The sequence below is a fragment of the Zootoca vivipara genome, chromosome Z2, assembly GCF_965207765.1.
Source record: "Zootoca vivipara chromosome Z2, rZooViv2.hap1.1, whole genome shotgun sequence".
NCBI lineage: Eukaryota > Metazoa > Chordata > Lepidosauria > Squamata > Lacertidae > Zootoca > Zootoca vivipara.
The window spans coordinates 18,249,609-18,266,584 of record NC_142585.1 but is presented as its reverse complement, the minus strand read 5'-3'; the positions used below and the strand labels follow the sequence as shown (position 1 = coordinate 18,266,584).

At 43.0% G+C, this 16,976-nt stretch overlaps 1 protein-coding gene across 1 annotated transcript; it reads right to left on the bottom strand.

Annotated features, from left to right (window-relative positions):
- Positions 1 to 1,722: 1,722 nt before the first annotated feature.
- On the bottom strand, positions 1,723 to 12,267 carry TMEM35A (transmembrane protein 35A). Its single transcript, XM_035131618.3, has 2 exons — positions 11,889 to 12,267; positions 1,723 to 3,099 (listed from the first exon to the last, which is right to left on the bottom strand). The coding sequence occupies exons 1-2, from the start codon at positions 12,006 to 12,008 to the stop codon at positions 2,713 to 2,715; spliced, it is 507 nt and encodes a 168-aa protein (XP_034987509.1). The 5' UTR covers positions 12,009 to 12,267; the 3' UTR covers positions 1,723 to 2,712.
- Positions 12,268 to 16,976: the final 4,709 nt, after the last annotated feature.

The window sequence follows — 16,976 nt, the reverse complement described above, 5'->3', positions numbered from 1 at the left end:
CAATAAAAGGACACATTCTACTCATGTAAAAACATGCTGATTCCTGGACCGTCCGTGGGCTGGATTTAGAAGGTGATTGGGCCGCATCCGGCCCCTGGGCCTTAGTTCGGGGACGCCTGTTCTAGTAGTTCAATTCAGTTAATTCTGCAACTGTGCAAGTTAGACCGCATCTGCTTTATAGATTCAAAGCACCATCATGCCACCTTAAATTATAACAAATTGCATCTTTGTATTCAATCCCTTCAGTCCTTTGGACAGCAGTCTCTCAGGACTCATCCACAGTTACCTTGTGTCCCATGCTTCCTAGGCACAGGTGCATGCTTTAAAGGCACTGTGTCCGAGTGTTTTGTTTTGTTGTCCCAGTGCTTTCTAATTTTGACTAATTTTCAGCATCCCTTTCCAAGGCAACTTTATTTAAGGAGTCCTCTGTGCATGGCAGTGGGACGCAGGTGGCGCTGTGGGTTAAACTGTGGGTGGCGCTGTGGGCTTGCTTATCATAAGGTTGGCAGTTCGAATCCCTGCAATGGGGTGAGCTCCCGTTGCTTGGTCCCAGCTCCTGCCATCCTAGCAGCTCGAAAGCACGTCAAAGTGCAAGTAGATAAAGAGGTACTGCTCCAAGCGGGAAGGTAAAAGGCGTTTCTGTGTGCTGCTCTGGTTCGCCAGAAGCGGCTTTGTCATGGGCCACATGACCAGCTGTACGCTGGCTCCCTCGGCCAATAACGCGAGATGAGTGCCGCAACCCCAGAGTTGGTCACAACTGGACCTAATGGTCAGGGGTCCCTTTACCTTTTACTGTGCATGGCAAAGGCTTGTTGCTGGGACAATAGGAGGCTGCCTTGGCTCCATTTAGCTCAGTGTTGTCTACAATGGATGGCAAAAACTCTCCAGAGTTTTAGACACATTCTACCTGGAGATACAACATATTGAACTTGAGACCTTCTGCATGTAAGCAGGTGCTTTACCACTAAGCTATGCCCCTTCTCCCATTGCTTCTGCCCTGAATGAACTGCAAACTTGTCCTACAGTCCTCCCCAAACTCTTTTGGGGCTACACTCTGCAGGAGGTAATTGGTAGTAGTAGTCAAGCTGTCTGAAAAAGTGACTGAAAAAGTCAAGATCCCCATAAGCTTTAAACCCCAGAGATTCTAACAAAATAGTTCAAAATCAACTGGTCTAGAGTAAACATTTGAATTCTTTAATGTTATCATCTGGACACACATGAAGTTTGCTGTGAATGCATATTCCATATTTTCCCCATCCAACAGTGAAAGGAAGGAAATGTGGACCATGTCTCTCAAGCTTAGCCCATCCCTGCTGTAGATGAATGACCATGGCTTATGGGGCCTCTTCTACCTCTGCAGCATGGAGTCTTAAGAGTTGGTCACACAGTCCTTTCACATAGTCATTTTTCAGGCGGAAAATTCACCAGAAGCATTTATTTTGTTGAAGCCCTGATTCTTCCCTTATCCAGGAATATCATCTTAAGGGCTTATTCTAGTATAACAACCCCAGAACTCAGAGAAGTCAAATCAGAGCTCATGGCAAGTTGAAAGAATCCACGGCCCCATATAATTTGAGGGGTTCCTGGCTTACTCCCTCTGTCATCCAAGAATAAATAATTATGTTACTAATAGCAAACTGGAAGCCACAGGCAGATGCAAGGCATTTCAATCCTAAGTATGTTTCACACACATGAATGAATATTCAACTATTTACAAAGACATTTTCCTTCAAATTTCAAAAAGTTTATTTTTATAAATTAATGGGGAGAGCAAAAAAAGGGCGGTGGAGGTGGAGAATGCAAACCAGACAATACCAAAAAAGGCAACATACCATTTAAAAACTTTATTTCCCAGGACAGTTTAACGACCTTTCTGTTTATTTGCCCTCCAAGCTCAACACTAAAACAATTGAAGCAGCTTCTTAACAGGGACCTGACTATGTCTTGGCTCATCAGTAGATTCCCATGTTGGATGGAAAATAAAATGAATCCTGTTCTTAGCATCAAGCCCTCACCCACCCACCCACAGTAACCTGTCACTTATTTAAAGTCAGAGTGAATGGAAGGCTGAAAAAGCAGTTTTATGTGTAGGCAGACAGTGAGCAGTCCCTGATCTTTTGACAGCAGCAGACAGTGAGAATTGGGAGTAGGAAGGGGTTGGGGAATGACTGCTGGGTTTATTCTTGGGTATACAGCATTCTCTGCTGTGATAGGTGGGTGGGATGCACCACTTGGCTCATTTGAAGCAGGAAAAAAAAGTTTGTCACTCCAGTGCTAGATGCTAGGCAAACAGGGGCAAAGTACTGGGAAGGTGAGCAAGCACAGGGTTGGAACTTCCCATGCCTTTTGCCTCTAAAGAATACAGAAGGATGCAGAGGCAGTTCAAGTTAAGCAGTTCAGTCTCTCTCCCTCTCTCTCTCTCTCTCTCTCTCTCACACACACACACACACACCTCTCACATGGTACATTTATTCCCCTCTAGAACCATTAAATTAAGTCATGTCTACATGTGTGTGGGACACAGGAGAGAGCAGCTCTAGAGGTTTGGAGTGCACAAGCCAAGCTGTTGTGGAGCCGGCAGATTAAGGTTTTCCCCATGCTCCAAAAGGTAACCCTTTACAAAAACCACAAAAAGAAAAAGAAATGCAAATCTTTTCAGGTTTTGGAGAGAGCTGCTTGGAGGGTCCCCATGTGTCCCTCATAGGCTTCCCACTAGGACACCTTGATTTTTCCCTTTTCTGGGGCTGTCTCCGCAAGAGGTGGCTGCTCCTCTCCATTCACTGAAAGGGTCTTCTTCTCTGGCAACTGCTCCTCAGGCTGACGGGCAATCAGCAAGCGGCAGGTAAGCAGGATCCCAAAGACTAGGGCATGGGCATAGCGTTTGAGTGGGTCTCCCACCAGCTGGTGGAAGAAAAGCACAGCCAGAACAAGCAGCAGCAGCAGAAAGTTAGCCACATCCTTGGGGCGTCCTGGGACGAGTGTCATGACAATACCGCAGGCCACCTCTAAGGCTCCAATGCTCTTACGGAGAATGATGGAGCTGACCCCCATCTTCTTAAGCATGGGCAATGCACGGATATAGCTCTTGTAGGCTCGTTTCTGAAATAAAAGCAGCGACAACATGGGATTCAGTACTGATTGGGATCTGACATACAGATTTCCCCCCCCCCCCACATCTGAACATACAAGCTCTAAATGGAGTACAGCTTCTACTTGATTAAAGCTGTGAGAGGAAGATCAGTCTTGCCCATAATGAAGCAAAGCCACTTGTCAGATAAAAAGAAGCTGTTAGCACAGGCAGAGATGGGATTTCCCATCTTATATTCAGTTTCTTCCTCCATTGTGTTGAAAAGTTCTCAGTCACCTGTGTCATGCACTGAGTCTAAGTCTTTCTCCCCAGACTATTAATAATTGACTATAAAATGTTGCACTGATTAATACAATGAAAATATGTAAGCAGGTTATGTAAAAACAATAAAAATAGAATAACATTCAATAACATTTCCTAAAAACAATATGTCACAAATATATGCATGAAACAAAACAAATTAAAAAGTAAGAGTCAGAGTTTAAGAAACCATGTAAGTTTTTATGAGGAATTTAATAGTCTTTACTGCCTGCAACCTGAAGGAGGGCATTCCAGAGGTTGGGTACTATCATTGAGAAGGCCCATTTCTGCACTGTCACCAAGTGACAATCCACCATTTGTAAGTGACCTGCAAGATCTCCCTGGAATATATGAAATATAAGCTTGTTCTGTAACAGAAGAAGTAGCAAGCTAGGTAGTGTGGGCCCAAGTTCTCAAAGACTTCAAAAGTCAACAACAAATATTGAACTTGGCTCAATAGCTGCGGCTGCTTCTCCTCCTCCATGTTTTTTCACAAAAGTGACTCAAAGTGACTTAGAGAAACAAACATTGTAAACATGTTTAAAAGCAAGCGTAAAAACATCCTTACATGGTCACCAGTAACATGTAAATCAGGGCCAATCTAGCCCACCTCACTAAAAAGATGAGCAGAAGAAGACACTGCAAACATACATTACCTTCCAAAATAGGGTTCAAAAGCTGGGTGAATAAAAACTGATAGTGGTGGAACCAAGCATGTCTTCTTAGGGAGAATGTTCCATAAAATGGGGAAGCACCACTGATCTCTCAGTGCTGATGTAATAATGTTTGCATTACACTAAACATTCTAGCAGCTACATTTTGCACTAGCTGGAGCTTCTGAACCAAGTACAAGAGTAGCCCCTCCTATAGCACATTACAGTAGTCTAATGATGAGGTCACCAGCATATAGTCCACTGTGGTAAGACTATCCCTGTTCCGAAATTGTCAAAGTTGGTAATGGAAACTTCAAGCCACTGGGGTCACCTGAGCCAATAGTGACGGACATGAATGGAATGCCCCCAAACACCTTCTGCAGAGGGATTGCAACCCCACCTAGAGCACACTACCCCCTTTTGAAACCTGAAAACCGCCCATTTGTAGGGTCTCCTATCCATCTTTTCAAAATTTAGTCCCATAGCACTGAATCCCCATTCACTTAACTACTAAGAATATAAAGGTTTCAGAGCTAGAGAAGTGTTTTGAATATTTAGGGAGACAGCATATAAATACAAAGTGCATCATCATCATCATCATCGCCATTCTGCTTTTCTACTAATGTATTCAGAGTGGCTAACAACAAATAACAGCAAAATAAAAAAATTCCTTCAGTGGCACCTTAAAGACCAACTAAGTTTTTATTTTGGTATGAGCTTTCGTGTGCATGCGCACTTCTTCAAATACACTTGAAACAGAAGTCACACCCATATGTATATACAGAAGGTGGGGGTTGGGGGTTGGAATGGGTGATGGGCTGATGGGAGTGGTAAACCTGTAGATGGCTGTTAACGACTGCTGATGACTGCAATTGGTCCTGCGGGGGGAAAAGCAAGGGCTGAGGCGCTAAAGAAAGCTTGATCATGCATAATAAGATAAGAATCTAATGTCTTTGTTCATCCCAGGTGGCTCCATGGTTTTAAGCTTGGTAATGAGTTCCAATTCAGAAACTTCTCTTTCCAGTCTGTTCCTGAAAATTTTCTGTAATAAAACAGCTGCTTTGAGATCTTGTATAGAATCTCCTGTTCTCCTACTGGTTTCTCTGTCTTGTGGTTCCTGATGTCAGATTTATGTCCATTTATGGGGAACCTATAGCCCTCCAAAAGTTGCTGGACTGCAACTCGTATCATCTTTGATCACTGGTTGTTATTGTTAAGGCTGATAAGAGTTGTAACCTAGCAACATCTGGAGGACCTCAAGTTCCTTTTAGAATAATTGTTTTTGTCAGATACCAATGTATGCAGATTTAAATAAAGAATCCCCCGATTTAAAATAATTGAAGCTCCTACAATTAAGCAACTAACAGTACAAACCTATACATGTCTACTCGTAAGTAAGTTCAGTAGAGCTTGCTCTCATGTACGTGGAACTAGTATTGCAGCCTAAGATTTATTTTGCTGATTTACGGTAACCAGATTATCTCCCATATTCCCAAAACAATAGATTTCCCCCCTGTCCTTAGTTTGCAATATTGTGTTTCTCTCCTTGATTAATTTTGTCCCCCCCCCCAAAAAAGAGGTACCAGTTTCTAAACTGGCCAGGAAAATAATCTTTTGATTGGGGAGCCTTATCCCCACTTCAGGAAAAAGGACACTGGCTGCCCTACAGTTTGTTGTTCCTTCTACACATGCTCAGAATCACTAACACCCTCATTTCACATTGCCAGGTCAAAGAAGATGCAGACACACAAACCCCACAGCACATACACAACTGAAATTATTAAACATCTACCATGTGTGGGTTCACTATCCACCATCCAGGTCTGAAAACAGAGGAAGGAGATTAGAAGTTTAACACTTTACCCTGTAGTGTACTCCAAATCCACGCCTGGTAGAATCTGTCTAAGTTCGCTCTCTCACACATACACACACTATCACCTTGGGGGGAGGTGGTCAGATGCTTTCAAGTTGGTGTGCAAGTACAGGTAGGACCACCTTGTGTGGCAAGGTCCCAAACCCTCCCAGGATGTTGGAATAAAGACACATGAAATAGTATTTTGGGTTAATGGGTGAAAAAGGCCACACCTTTATTGGTTACAGAATGTGAGTGGTATTGGCTTAGGCAGGGTTGGGCAACCTAAGGCCCGTGGGCCGGATGCGGCCCAATCACCTTCTCAATCTGGCCCACGGACGGTCTGGGAATCAGTGTGTTTTTACATGAGTAGAATGTGTCCTTTTATTTAAAATGCATCTCTGGGTTATTTGTGGGGCCTGCCTGGTGTTTTTACATGAGTAGAATGTGTGCTTTTATTCAGAATGCATCTCTAGGTTATTTGTGGGGCATAGGAATGCGTTCATATTTTTTCCCCAAAATATAGTCCGGCCCACCACATGGTCTGAGGGACAGTGGACTAGCCCACGGCTGAAAAAGGTTGCTGACCCCTAGACTTAGGCATTGGAAACCACACGACTAGATCTGACTCCTGTCCATCAGCAGGAAGTCTAGGAAGGGTTAACCACCAGTAGGACAGGGCTCAGCAAACTTTTTCAGCTGTGGGCCGGTCCACTGTCTCTTAGACCTTGTGGGGGGCCGGACTATATTTTGAAAAAAAATATGAACAAATTCCTATGCCCCACAAATAGCCCAGAGATGCATTTTAAATAAAAGGACACATTCTACTCATGTAAAAACACGCTGATTCCCGAACCATCCATGGGCCGGATTTAGAAGGCGATTGGGCCGCATCCGGCCCCTGGGCCTTAGTTTGGGGACCCCTGAACTAGGAACTCCCCCAGGGTCACCACTAGGTGTCGTGCCATGGCCCTAGCCGCCCCCCCCGGGCTTTGGACAGAGACCATGCCCCTCGGATCCTTTAATGGAATACCCTTGAATTAGGAGGGGTAGGTGATGGCCACTACCTCCCCTCCCCTTCAACAAAATACTCCAATGCCTAACCACCAAACTTTACAAAGCTGTGACGATTTGCTACAAGGTAGGCGAAAAACCAAATGGCCGGTGCCAATTTGCCAAATGGTAAAAATTTCAACCAGGCCCCTTTGACAGACGACCAACCGAGGTCCATAGCAAGGTCAAGAGATAATGAGTCTAACCTAAGGGAGGGAGGGAGAACTGAGCGAGCAGGAAGTGGGCAAGTCCTCGGTCGCGGGCAGCTTAAATAGCCCATGACATGGCCGAGGACGCTCCCCCACATGGCACAGGGGCTATCCCACCCCCTGCACGTGAGTAGGGCTTGCTCCCAGCCTGCAACATCATTTCCCCGGCTTTCCCAAATCTCTCTTATTTTCTCTTGCAAAGCTTCCTATGGCTCCTAAGAGTTAAGGTGTACATTTCAAACTATGGCGTGGAAAGTCAGACATCTATTGAGGCAAGCTTTTCCGTTTATTCTGATATGGACACTTTTAATTTTTATATGTTACCAGTTATATGTGAAACAAAAACTTCAAAGCAAATGGACATAGCAACATTCCTGAAGTCCGAGGGTGCATATTTCTGCCTGCCCCTGACTTCTCCCTACAGATGCAAGTCACAGAGGTGCCATCACAAAATAATGTGAGGTTGAATTTAGTAGAGGGGTGTCCATTTCATTTTTATTATTAAACTCTTAATTTTGTTTTATTATTTTTTAATATCACATTTGTTTTGCTATTCACAGTGTTGCTTAGTATTTTTTGTTGCTGCTTTTTGCAACAACATTAACTAGATTATTAATATATTTGGATGACTTTGTATGATTTTATTGTTTAAACTTATGCTAATGAAGGTAAAACAACAATAACAGAGGTCCTTTGGGAGGCTGTCGTATTCTTTTCCCAGAAAGCCTTGGATTTTTTGATGGTCAACACGCACAAAAATGGTTGACTGCACTGAAGGCTGCCATTCCCCACCCAACCCCATCTCCAAATGCCCTGGAATGACGGAATTGTGGGATAACCAGCCTCATATAACCAACATACTTACAGTAAGTCTAATTAATGCATGAAGGGGTTAAGACCATAGAGTAAGCTGTCCTGCCAGGCTTAGCTAGCTGAACTTCCCTTACCTTGGGAGGAAATGGGCAATCAAGCCTATCGTTCACCCTCCAATCTACCTGAGAAGCTCACCATGTGAAGAGGTCTGAGCTGGTTGCCCCCATTTAAGACTGCATGGGTCTCACAAGCCATTCTTGAGTTCTGATACCAATAATTTAGGAACTTTCACCACTATAACTAAGCAAAGTTTTACTGCCTGCACAACTTTTTCTAAATGCTGTATGGAAAATCACATAAACCTGATCTCTGGAGAGCTTGTAAGTATACTATTTTTAACTTTCTAAATGTGTGGTCTTTTTCTATGCTGGGGGAAGAGAGAAACTTTGGAAGGAACTCATAAGGGGATATTTTAAAGGTCCAACCGCCTATATTTCCACACTTTGCTTTGCAGCATGTTTTGTGATTTTAAATCTCTCTTGGGGGTTCTCTCATCAAACTTGGATTTACCCCAAACTTGGACCTGGGCATCCAGAAATTCTTCTTTAGGCCTATATTTTTTTTCCCTTGAACCAACATGACTATCTGCAGAATCTGGGGAAATAGATTGGCAGCTACCTGAAGGCATTTGCTGTACCAAAAAAAGGTGAGGCGCAGGGATGAAGTCACAAAACCCAGCACCATTAGGCCTCCTTTCATTCAACTGTCACCTGGGAGCAGCCATTCCACCAGCCTGCTCAATGGGAGAGATGAGAAGCAGAACTCCCCAAGAGCTCTACTGTGACAGACAGGCTCCATCAGGCACCTCCAACCCCTGAACTGGGCCAGCTACTAGTTATAAGAACAAGTGTTCAATAACTGATGCCTGAATTTGATTCCCCATCTCATCTTCTCTCCATGTCCCCTTTCTCTTGTGTGCTGTGGGTTTTTTATATATATTGTAAGCCTGTGGGCAGGGGTTCTCTTGTTTAGGGCCCATCCATGCTTCTATTTGTCCTGAATTCTGAAGTGACTTTGGGTCCTAGAGGTGGGTTGGGTTTTTTTGGCCTGCCACTTTCCTCTGGAAGAACCCACTATTTACTGCTGAATTGGAAAAACTTCATTCTGCTGATGGATGCTTGATCTGATTCCGCAACAAACACGGAACAAACACAAGTGTGCATAGGTTTTAATTAGTTGTAAGCAAGCCGGCCTAGGAGCCTTTTTAACTAAAGAAATGGGGCAATGAATGCTATGAATGAATGAACGAAATGAGCTCTGTCTATTACTCTTGTCATTCATTTAAGAAGAAAATGGCACTGATCCCGCTCAATTCTTCCTTAGTTATGAAACAATGCATACCACTGATTTGGGGAAACCTTTGACTTTCTCCCTTGGAGAAAGCTCCCCAAATGTAACACACACATAATAGGAGTAATCAGAAGGAAGAAGTTATCTGAAAGGAGAGTTAAGGGTCATAGTAAGAGTAACAGTCAGAGGAATCTGCACTCTCTGCCAATGTTCGAAATTAGCCAGGTGCGAGGAGCATTTTGCACTTGGCTTTGGACCACTTGCGACTGAGTGAAGATACCTGGGTGCCAGGATGGCACCTGACATCTTCACCATTTGAGGATCATTGTATCTGGGCTGTTTTTACACACCAATACTCCATCCTGTAGAGTTCTATCAGTTATATTTTTTCTACACAATCAGAATGAATTTCTGGAACGAAATTGCTTTTTCTGTGCAGCCAGAGCAGGAATAATCAATATTAAGAAAAAGAGGTTGGAATAGGCCAATATATATGTGGACTATCCCTGGTTCAAGTGACTTTTCTTCTTTAAGTTCTCAAAGTTCTTAAACTAACTCAAGATTGTCATCTGAAATAGCCAGTTGTTTTACTGAGAATCAATCATAGTCAGTCCATCATTTGAAAAAGAAGATTTCAGAACCGTTTTGCTCAAACATGGCAACTAGACACTCTGTTTTAGCGACTGTAACCTTGGTTTAAGGTTCTAACACTGCTCTCTGCCACCTTTCTTATCTAAAAGTTACAAGTTCAAACTGAAAAGCAGACCATGTTGCAAATTCCAAACATCTGTTAATTGGGTATCTTGCTTATAAGGAAAATAATGGGCGGACAAGGATTACTATTCCAAGAGTATTATCATTATCATTATTTCTATTAATATTGATATTATTACTGTATTATTTCTATTAATATTGATATTATCATCATTATTAATGAGATTAGGATTATTAGTAAAAAGCAAAAGCAAACTAAGACATATGTTGCATGATTTTAAAAATAAGATACAAAGAGGGGAGATGCAGAAGAATAGGAAAGCAGGGAGATGAAATCTGCAGCTGGCTCTTCTGAGATATTGTTAAAACCAAAGTTGTCTAACAATTATTCTAGATGGTAACATAACTGATGAAAAGGGTGTTTGTGTGTGCATTTGTTTAAAGGGCCATCACAAAAAACCCTCAGTAAACCAAAGACTGTTGATGAGGTCACTGATGCAAATGATACTGAAATCTCATTAATAAGAGGGTAAGGGTAGAAAGGGTAAGAAATGAAGTACAGTACAGTACTGATGAGATTTGTGCTTTACAGCTGCCCTTTACTCGAGGTTTCCAGAGTATTTTGCCAGTCCTTCAAGGAGGCGGCACAAGCAGAGTGGATGAGATCCATTAATCCCCCCCCCCCGATATTCCAGATTGTGTAGCAAGGCAAGGAAAAATTAGAACATGTCAGAAAGTTTCATAATTGTTTCTTAGGACTTCCAAGAAACTCTAGCCATTTTCATAAAGAAATAATGTATCTAGGATAGATGAGCAAAACATAGCTGAGGTGGTAGCAGCAGGAAGACTAAATGATGGGCAGTAACACTTTGGTCGTCTGCATCGCAACATAGGTGGGGCTCGCTGGTGGATTAATTATAGGCAAGAAACAGGAGGAAATGGAAGCGTTGACTAACTGGAAGACTGGCAGCATCTCAGCCAGAAATCCCAGGCTTATGAAGGACCCACTTTTGTCATTTTCCAGAACCTTCTCTTGGGAAAGAAATTAGAGGGCAGGCAGCGGACAAAATCATATTACCCTTTGACAGAGTTGGCCCAATATATTTTGGTACTTTCAGCAAAATATCCACAATACCCCACAGAGTAGCAATACGCTAAATGATTTTACAGTTTGTGGACTTTAAATGGTACTCAGAATTCACTCCCTGACATTAGCTGCCTCGTTCTGTTGGGCTGGTTCTGTCCTTCGCCTGGGAAGGTGATCCACTTTAGATCATTTTGAGGAGAGGGGACAAGGATCCAGGGCCCTATGTTACCTTGCTTACAATCCTAAAAAAACACTTGGGACTGCCACCCTCCACCCCACTTCACTTGATGGGAAAAAATGCACCCATGTTGTGATCAAGCCTTCTCAAATCAGATACGTTTATCTTTTTACATAGCTCTTCCCCATCCTGTTCACCCCTGTTTTGGCAGTCCTTCTCAATTTATAGGTGTTTTTGCTGTGGGGGTGGAGCGGGTGGGGTGGGGTAGGGTGGGGGGGACAGCCTTAGAAATACATGCCACAGGACCCAAACCACCAGCTAACAAGAAATATGATTTCAGCAGCTGCACGGGGAGGTTAAGGCTTCTTGATCTGGATTCCCAGCCAAATGAGGATGAGGATGAGGGTGTCATTCTGTGGTACCCATTTGTTTCCCTTCTCCCACCCTTGGCACATTCACAGCAACAGCTGCCTTCTCTTTACATGGCTGATGCTCCTTGCAAATAGAAACAGACAGCAGCAGCAGGAGGAGGATGAATGCCAGCCAGTTCTGGCAGTAAGATGTCTCCCCCCCCCCCGATGTACTACTCACCATCTCATTGTAGGCATCTCTGCTGAGCCTCGGGGTCAGTTTGATGGTCCCCATAAAGACGAAGAAGAGCCCCAAGGCTACCGAGAGGGCTACAATTGTTATAGTCCTGGGAGAGGCCATCGGGTCTGGTTCTACCGCGGTTTGGCTCCCTGGCTGTGTAAAAGATGGTCAGTCACCATTGAAGGAGATCAGGAGAGGAAGGCTGCAGAGGCAAGGGAAGATGACAAAAGAGAGAAGCAAATCTGCCTCTCCTGTTCAGCAGCCTCTGGGTCCTAATGTCCCACGTTCCCGACAACAGCAAGGGGGCAACTGTTACGGAACGGGCAGGAAAATATCATGGACAAAAAGCCAGGATGTTGCTGTAGCACTCCTGTTCCAAAGCTATTGGCAAACCTTTGTGAAATCTACAACAGCTCCTGTCCCCAAAAGGCAATATGCAAAACAGCCTAATACACACACCGAGTGCTGCATTACGTTTCATAGCAGCAACCTCTCCTCTTTCTAATTATGTGATGGTTAGCTCTTGCATTTCCAAACCTGTCTCTATTCCAAAAAAAAAAAAAAAAAAACCAACAAAAAAACCCCGATTGTAACATGTCGCAAATGTCTGCTATTCAAAGCTCTCTCCACCCCATTTATTATTTTTAATCCTTGGGGGAACCTCAGGAGCTATTCAAATCTAAGGTGCAGTACAGTATAGACATGAAAGCATTTAGGAGCTTCAACTAGCTAGCAGCTCAAGAATCTCTGTCTAGCACAGGGAAATTGTCTCACGATTTATTCTCCATCTTCCAATACCTTAGCTGGCTACTATGCTCTTCCCATCTTCCCACAACGTTGAACAAACAATCACACCTCAATTCCTTATCCATGCACATATTTGTACTGAATACCATTTGGAGGAGCGATTTTGTTCTTCTTTAAATTGGCAGCGTAACAGCTCCCCTACACTGAGCCCCAAATATCTTCAGTATAGATTATGCAGGGCTCGGGTGCTTTCTACAGCTGCATCATTACTGAGATAATGAACTCAAAAGTATTATATACACATACACATTAAGTATGATGATGATGATGATGATGATGATGATGATGATGATGATGGTGATGATGGAGTATTGCAGCAGGGAAATCCCAAAGAGTGGTTGGAGATATATATGAATGCTAACAAACGTTTCAGTTTTGCCACACCTCTGCAACCCATAAATTCTTGAGGACCAAAAGCTGATGGAGAAAAAAGAGAAAGAGAAAAACATCTACCAGACTTTTAGAAGACATCTGAAGGCAGCCCTGTTTAGGGAAGCTTTTAATGTTTAACAGACCATTGTATTTTAATATTTTGTTGGAAGCCGCCCAGAGTGGCTGGGGAAACCTAGCCAGGTGGGCAGGATAATAATAATAATAATAATAATAATAATAATAATAATAATAATAATAATAATGGATTTTCAGTACATTCAGTAACAACCTGACTGCAGTCTAGGGTCTGCTGCAGCTCTTTCTCCCATTTGTTTTGGCAGAACTTGCACAAGAGGGTGATGTGTAAAAAATGTTGCTTGAAAGAGAGAGAGAGGGACATTACACATACTTTTGTAAACCAAGAAAATCTTTAATAAAAATACATTTTTAAAAATAACTTAGAAGCCACCTTGCCAATTTAATTTCAAATGGGTATTATTTCTGATTAGTGTGTTCAGAAAAAGATTGTTGGTGAAGAATTATTACAGGGTCGATTGCAGCGGATGATAACTTTTATTTATAAAGCTCCTAAAAAACAGGGCTAGCGACTGCACTGACTTGATATTTTAAAAAAGAGGCTTTGCCCTATTTTACAACCAATATGATCAAAGTTATCTTATACAGAACCAGGCTACTGGCCCACCTAGTCAGTACGGTCTATTCTGGCTTATTATAGTGGCAGGTTTTCCTATGTCTTCCTACATGATCTCCTTTAATTGGAGATCCCAAGATGAATTTGTAATCTCATACATCAAAGGAAACTGTCCAGGCCAGGCCAGATCTGTGAGCAGCCTTAGCTACAGAGATATCCAGTCTGAAGCCACTGTAGTCAAATGTAGTCTGTAGCAGGATCTGCTCTGTTTTGCTTTTTGTTTTTGTTTTGAAATATATTTATTAATTTTACAAAAGGAACAAAAACAATCAATTCACATTAATTATCCACCCATACAAAATAGTTCACCAACACATAAAAAAGCACAACAACAAACAACAACAGCAAAAATACAAACAAGAAAAAATAAGAAGAAGAAAAGAGAGAAAAGAATATTACTCTTAACTTTTTCATCACATTGTGGACTTCCTCAGATCCAGGCCCGGCTCTAGGTATAGTCCCGGTGGCGCGGGGCCGGCAGGGCGGGGGTGCGCGCAGAAGCTGTGCTGCGGGCTGCGAGGGCAGGGGCTCCGGAGCGATCTCCGCACCTCAGCGCCAGGGCGCCTGACCTGCTTGAGACGGCCCTGCTCAGATCTCCCCTCATTGGGTCCCTATTAAAATTAACCTTTAAGCAGTTTTCATATTATTTTAAACCTCTTATTACAATTTTCTCTATACCTTTCAATTCAATATCAATCTATAAGCCCACAATTTATATTATTAACATTAAAACAATTAATTCATATCTATAAAAAAACATTCACTACTGTATCTAATCTTGCTATTATTTCTCCCCTTAGCTTATAATTTTTACCAACAATGATTCACAATTTATAATATTACAACTTCTCTCATAATACCTTTAAACAAACTAAAAACAATTTCATCCCCCCCCCTCTCCTGGATCTAGATTTCCCTGGTGGCTCAGCGAATTCTGTAATTCATTCCAGTATCGGACCTTTCCAATCAATCCATCCAACATCAAGCATTTAATTTTTTTAACCCACTCCCACCCTTTCCTGAAATCTGACTTTTTAAAGACTGGATCTGTTCTGTTTTGATCATGTATGGACAGGAAACAGGATCCTTCCTCCAGTGAACTCAAGGCAGCATACAAGCCCCCCCCCTATCCACATAACAACCCTGTAAAGTTGGTTAGGTTGTGAGGTGATGACTTGCCCCACTCAGATCCACAGCTGATTTTATACATAGCGCCTCCCCTCAAGACCACCGTAAAGGAGGCGTGGGACACAGCTTCATGACCCCCCCCCCGATTTAGGAAGATAGACTAAAGGATTCCGCCCAAGGCCTGAAACCGCCAAAGTTGTGACGTTTTGCTATGGGAAAGGCGAAACCTGCCAATGCAGGAAAATTCATTTCCGGCCCTTCAACAGCGACCTTGACATAGCGGCGCTTGTGTACCTGTGGAGAAGAGGTTAACCTGCAAAAGAATACTTAATTGCGGGAGTGGAGGGTGGGAGAAGCTCTGGAGCCTACTGCAGCTTCCCAGGTAAGCTACACCTTCTGTTGTATGGGCAGGGCGGTCCCTCCCCTTACCTGGCTAGTCCCCTCGCTACGCCTCCCCAGGCAGGATTGGGCGGTTGACTGAGGTAGGCAGAGACCCCGAGTATCCAGCCTGGGGAGGATGAAGCCAGTCCGAACTACTGGGAGCCGCACTGGAATCCAGGGGGCTGCATGCAAAAGTCGCCCCCCCCATTTGATGTGGGGAGTGGTCATTTCATACAATCATAGAATTGTAGAATTGGAAGAGATTACATGGGTCATCTAGTCCAACCCCCTGCAATGCAGGAATCTTTCTTGCCTAATGTGGCACTTGAACCCACAACCCTGAGATTAAGAATCTCATGCTCTACCGACTGATCGATCCAGCATATTACTGGAATAAATTATGCAAAAAGGTATGATTTGCATGCACTGTACAATCTGGTTGCTTTTAAAAATATTAATTCAGGGGGTTATTTCCTTCCACTCATTCTGAATTTCCTTTCTCTCTCCCATCCCCCAGTTCTCTCCTCTCCTAGATTTGCATTCAGAGGTGTGCTTAGGGTCCCTTGCGCCCTTGGCAAGGAGCTGTATTGATGCCCCCCCCCAATGAAAAAAATCTTTCCTGCAACAGCTGCATTATTTGTCTAAAAATTACTGCTAAAATGAAATTAATTACTGTTGATTTAGTTGTGAATTCTTTAATTCCAACAACAACAATCTTTATTACGGTCCATAGACCCATCAATTCGTTACCAAGCGATACACAGCTGGGACACCCCGCCCTCAAACTACTCAGACATCTTACTCAAATTCGGAGTAGGAAACATTAGTTCTTGTGACCACCGATAAAAACTTTGCCACTGCTAGTGTTCTGGCATTTGACCGGTCTTCCAATAGGAACCTGATATAGAAATCCTCTGATTTTCCTGGGAGCAAGGCTAGCAGGGGTGAAATCACTTCAGCCCTAGCTTGCTCAAACTTCCCACAGTGCAGCACAATGTGTTTTATAGAATCTACATCATGGGTGCACGAGCACAGTCTTTCCTGGTAAGGTACTACTTTAATTCCATTGATTAAACATGCCATGCAATTTAATGGTGCAAAAAATAAATAAATAAATAAATACATAAATAAATACATAAATAAATACATAAATAAAGCTCATGGTCCCTGGTAGCGTTAATCCATACATGTCTAGCACCCTGTTTTTACACTCCAAGCCTTGATTAAATTGTTAACACCTACTGGACCCAGGAATTTAGGGTGTCTGGCACCCGCAAACTCATAACACTATAAATTCTGTATGAGGAAATTGTGGTTTTCCAGATATTGGGACTCCAACTCTCATCAGTCCTAAAAATCATGTCCAGTGATGATGGGAGTCCAGCATTTGGAGAGCTACGAGTTCCCCATCCTGGATATATACTAACAGCAAATAGGTTTCTGACTTCCAAGCCTCATGTAGCTAAAATGACAACATTTCCACACAAGAGGGAGGTGTGAGCAAGGAAAAGCAAGGTTCGCAGAAGTGCAAAAATTTGTTTTTAAATCCCCTGGAAAAAGACTGAGCCAATCAGAGCTCATGGAGTGTTAATCAATCAGGAGGGAGTGGAAATTTTTTAAAAAATAGAACTGGACTGTTAAACTGCCAGATAGGGCGACCTGGATTATTTCCCTGAAAAGAAGGAAAA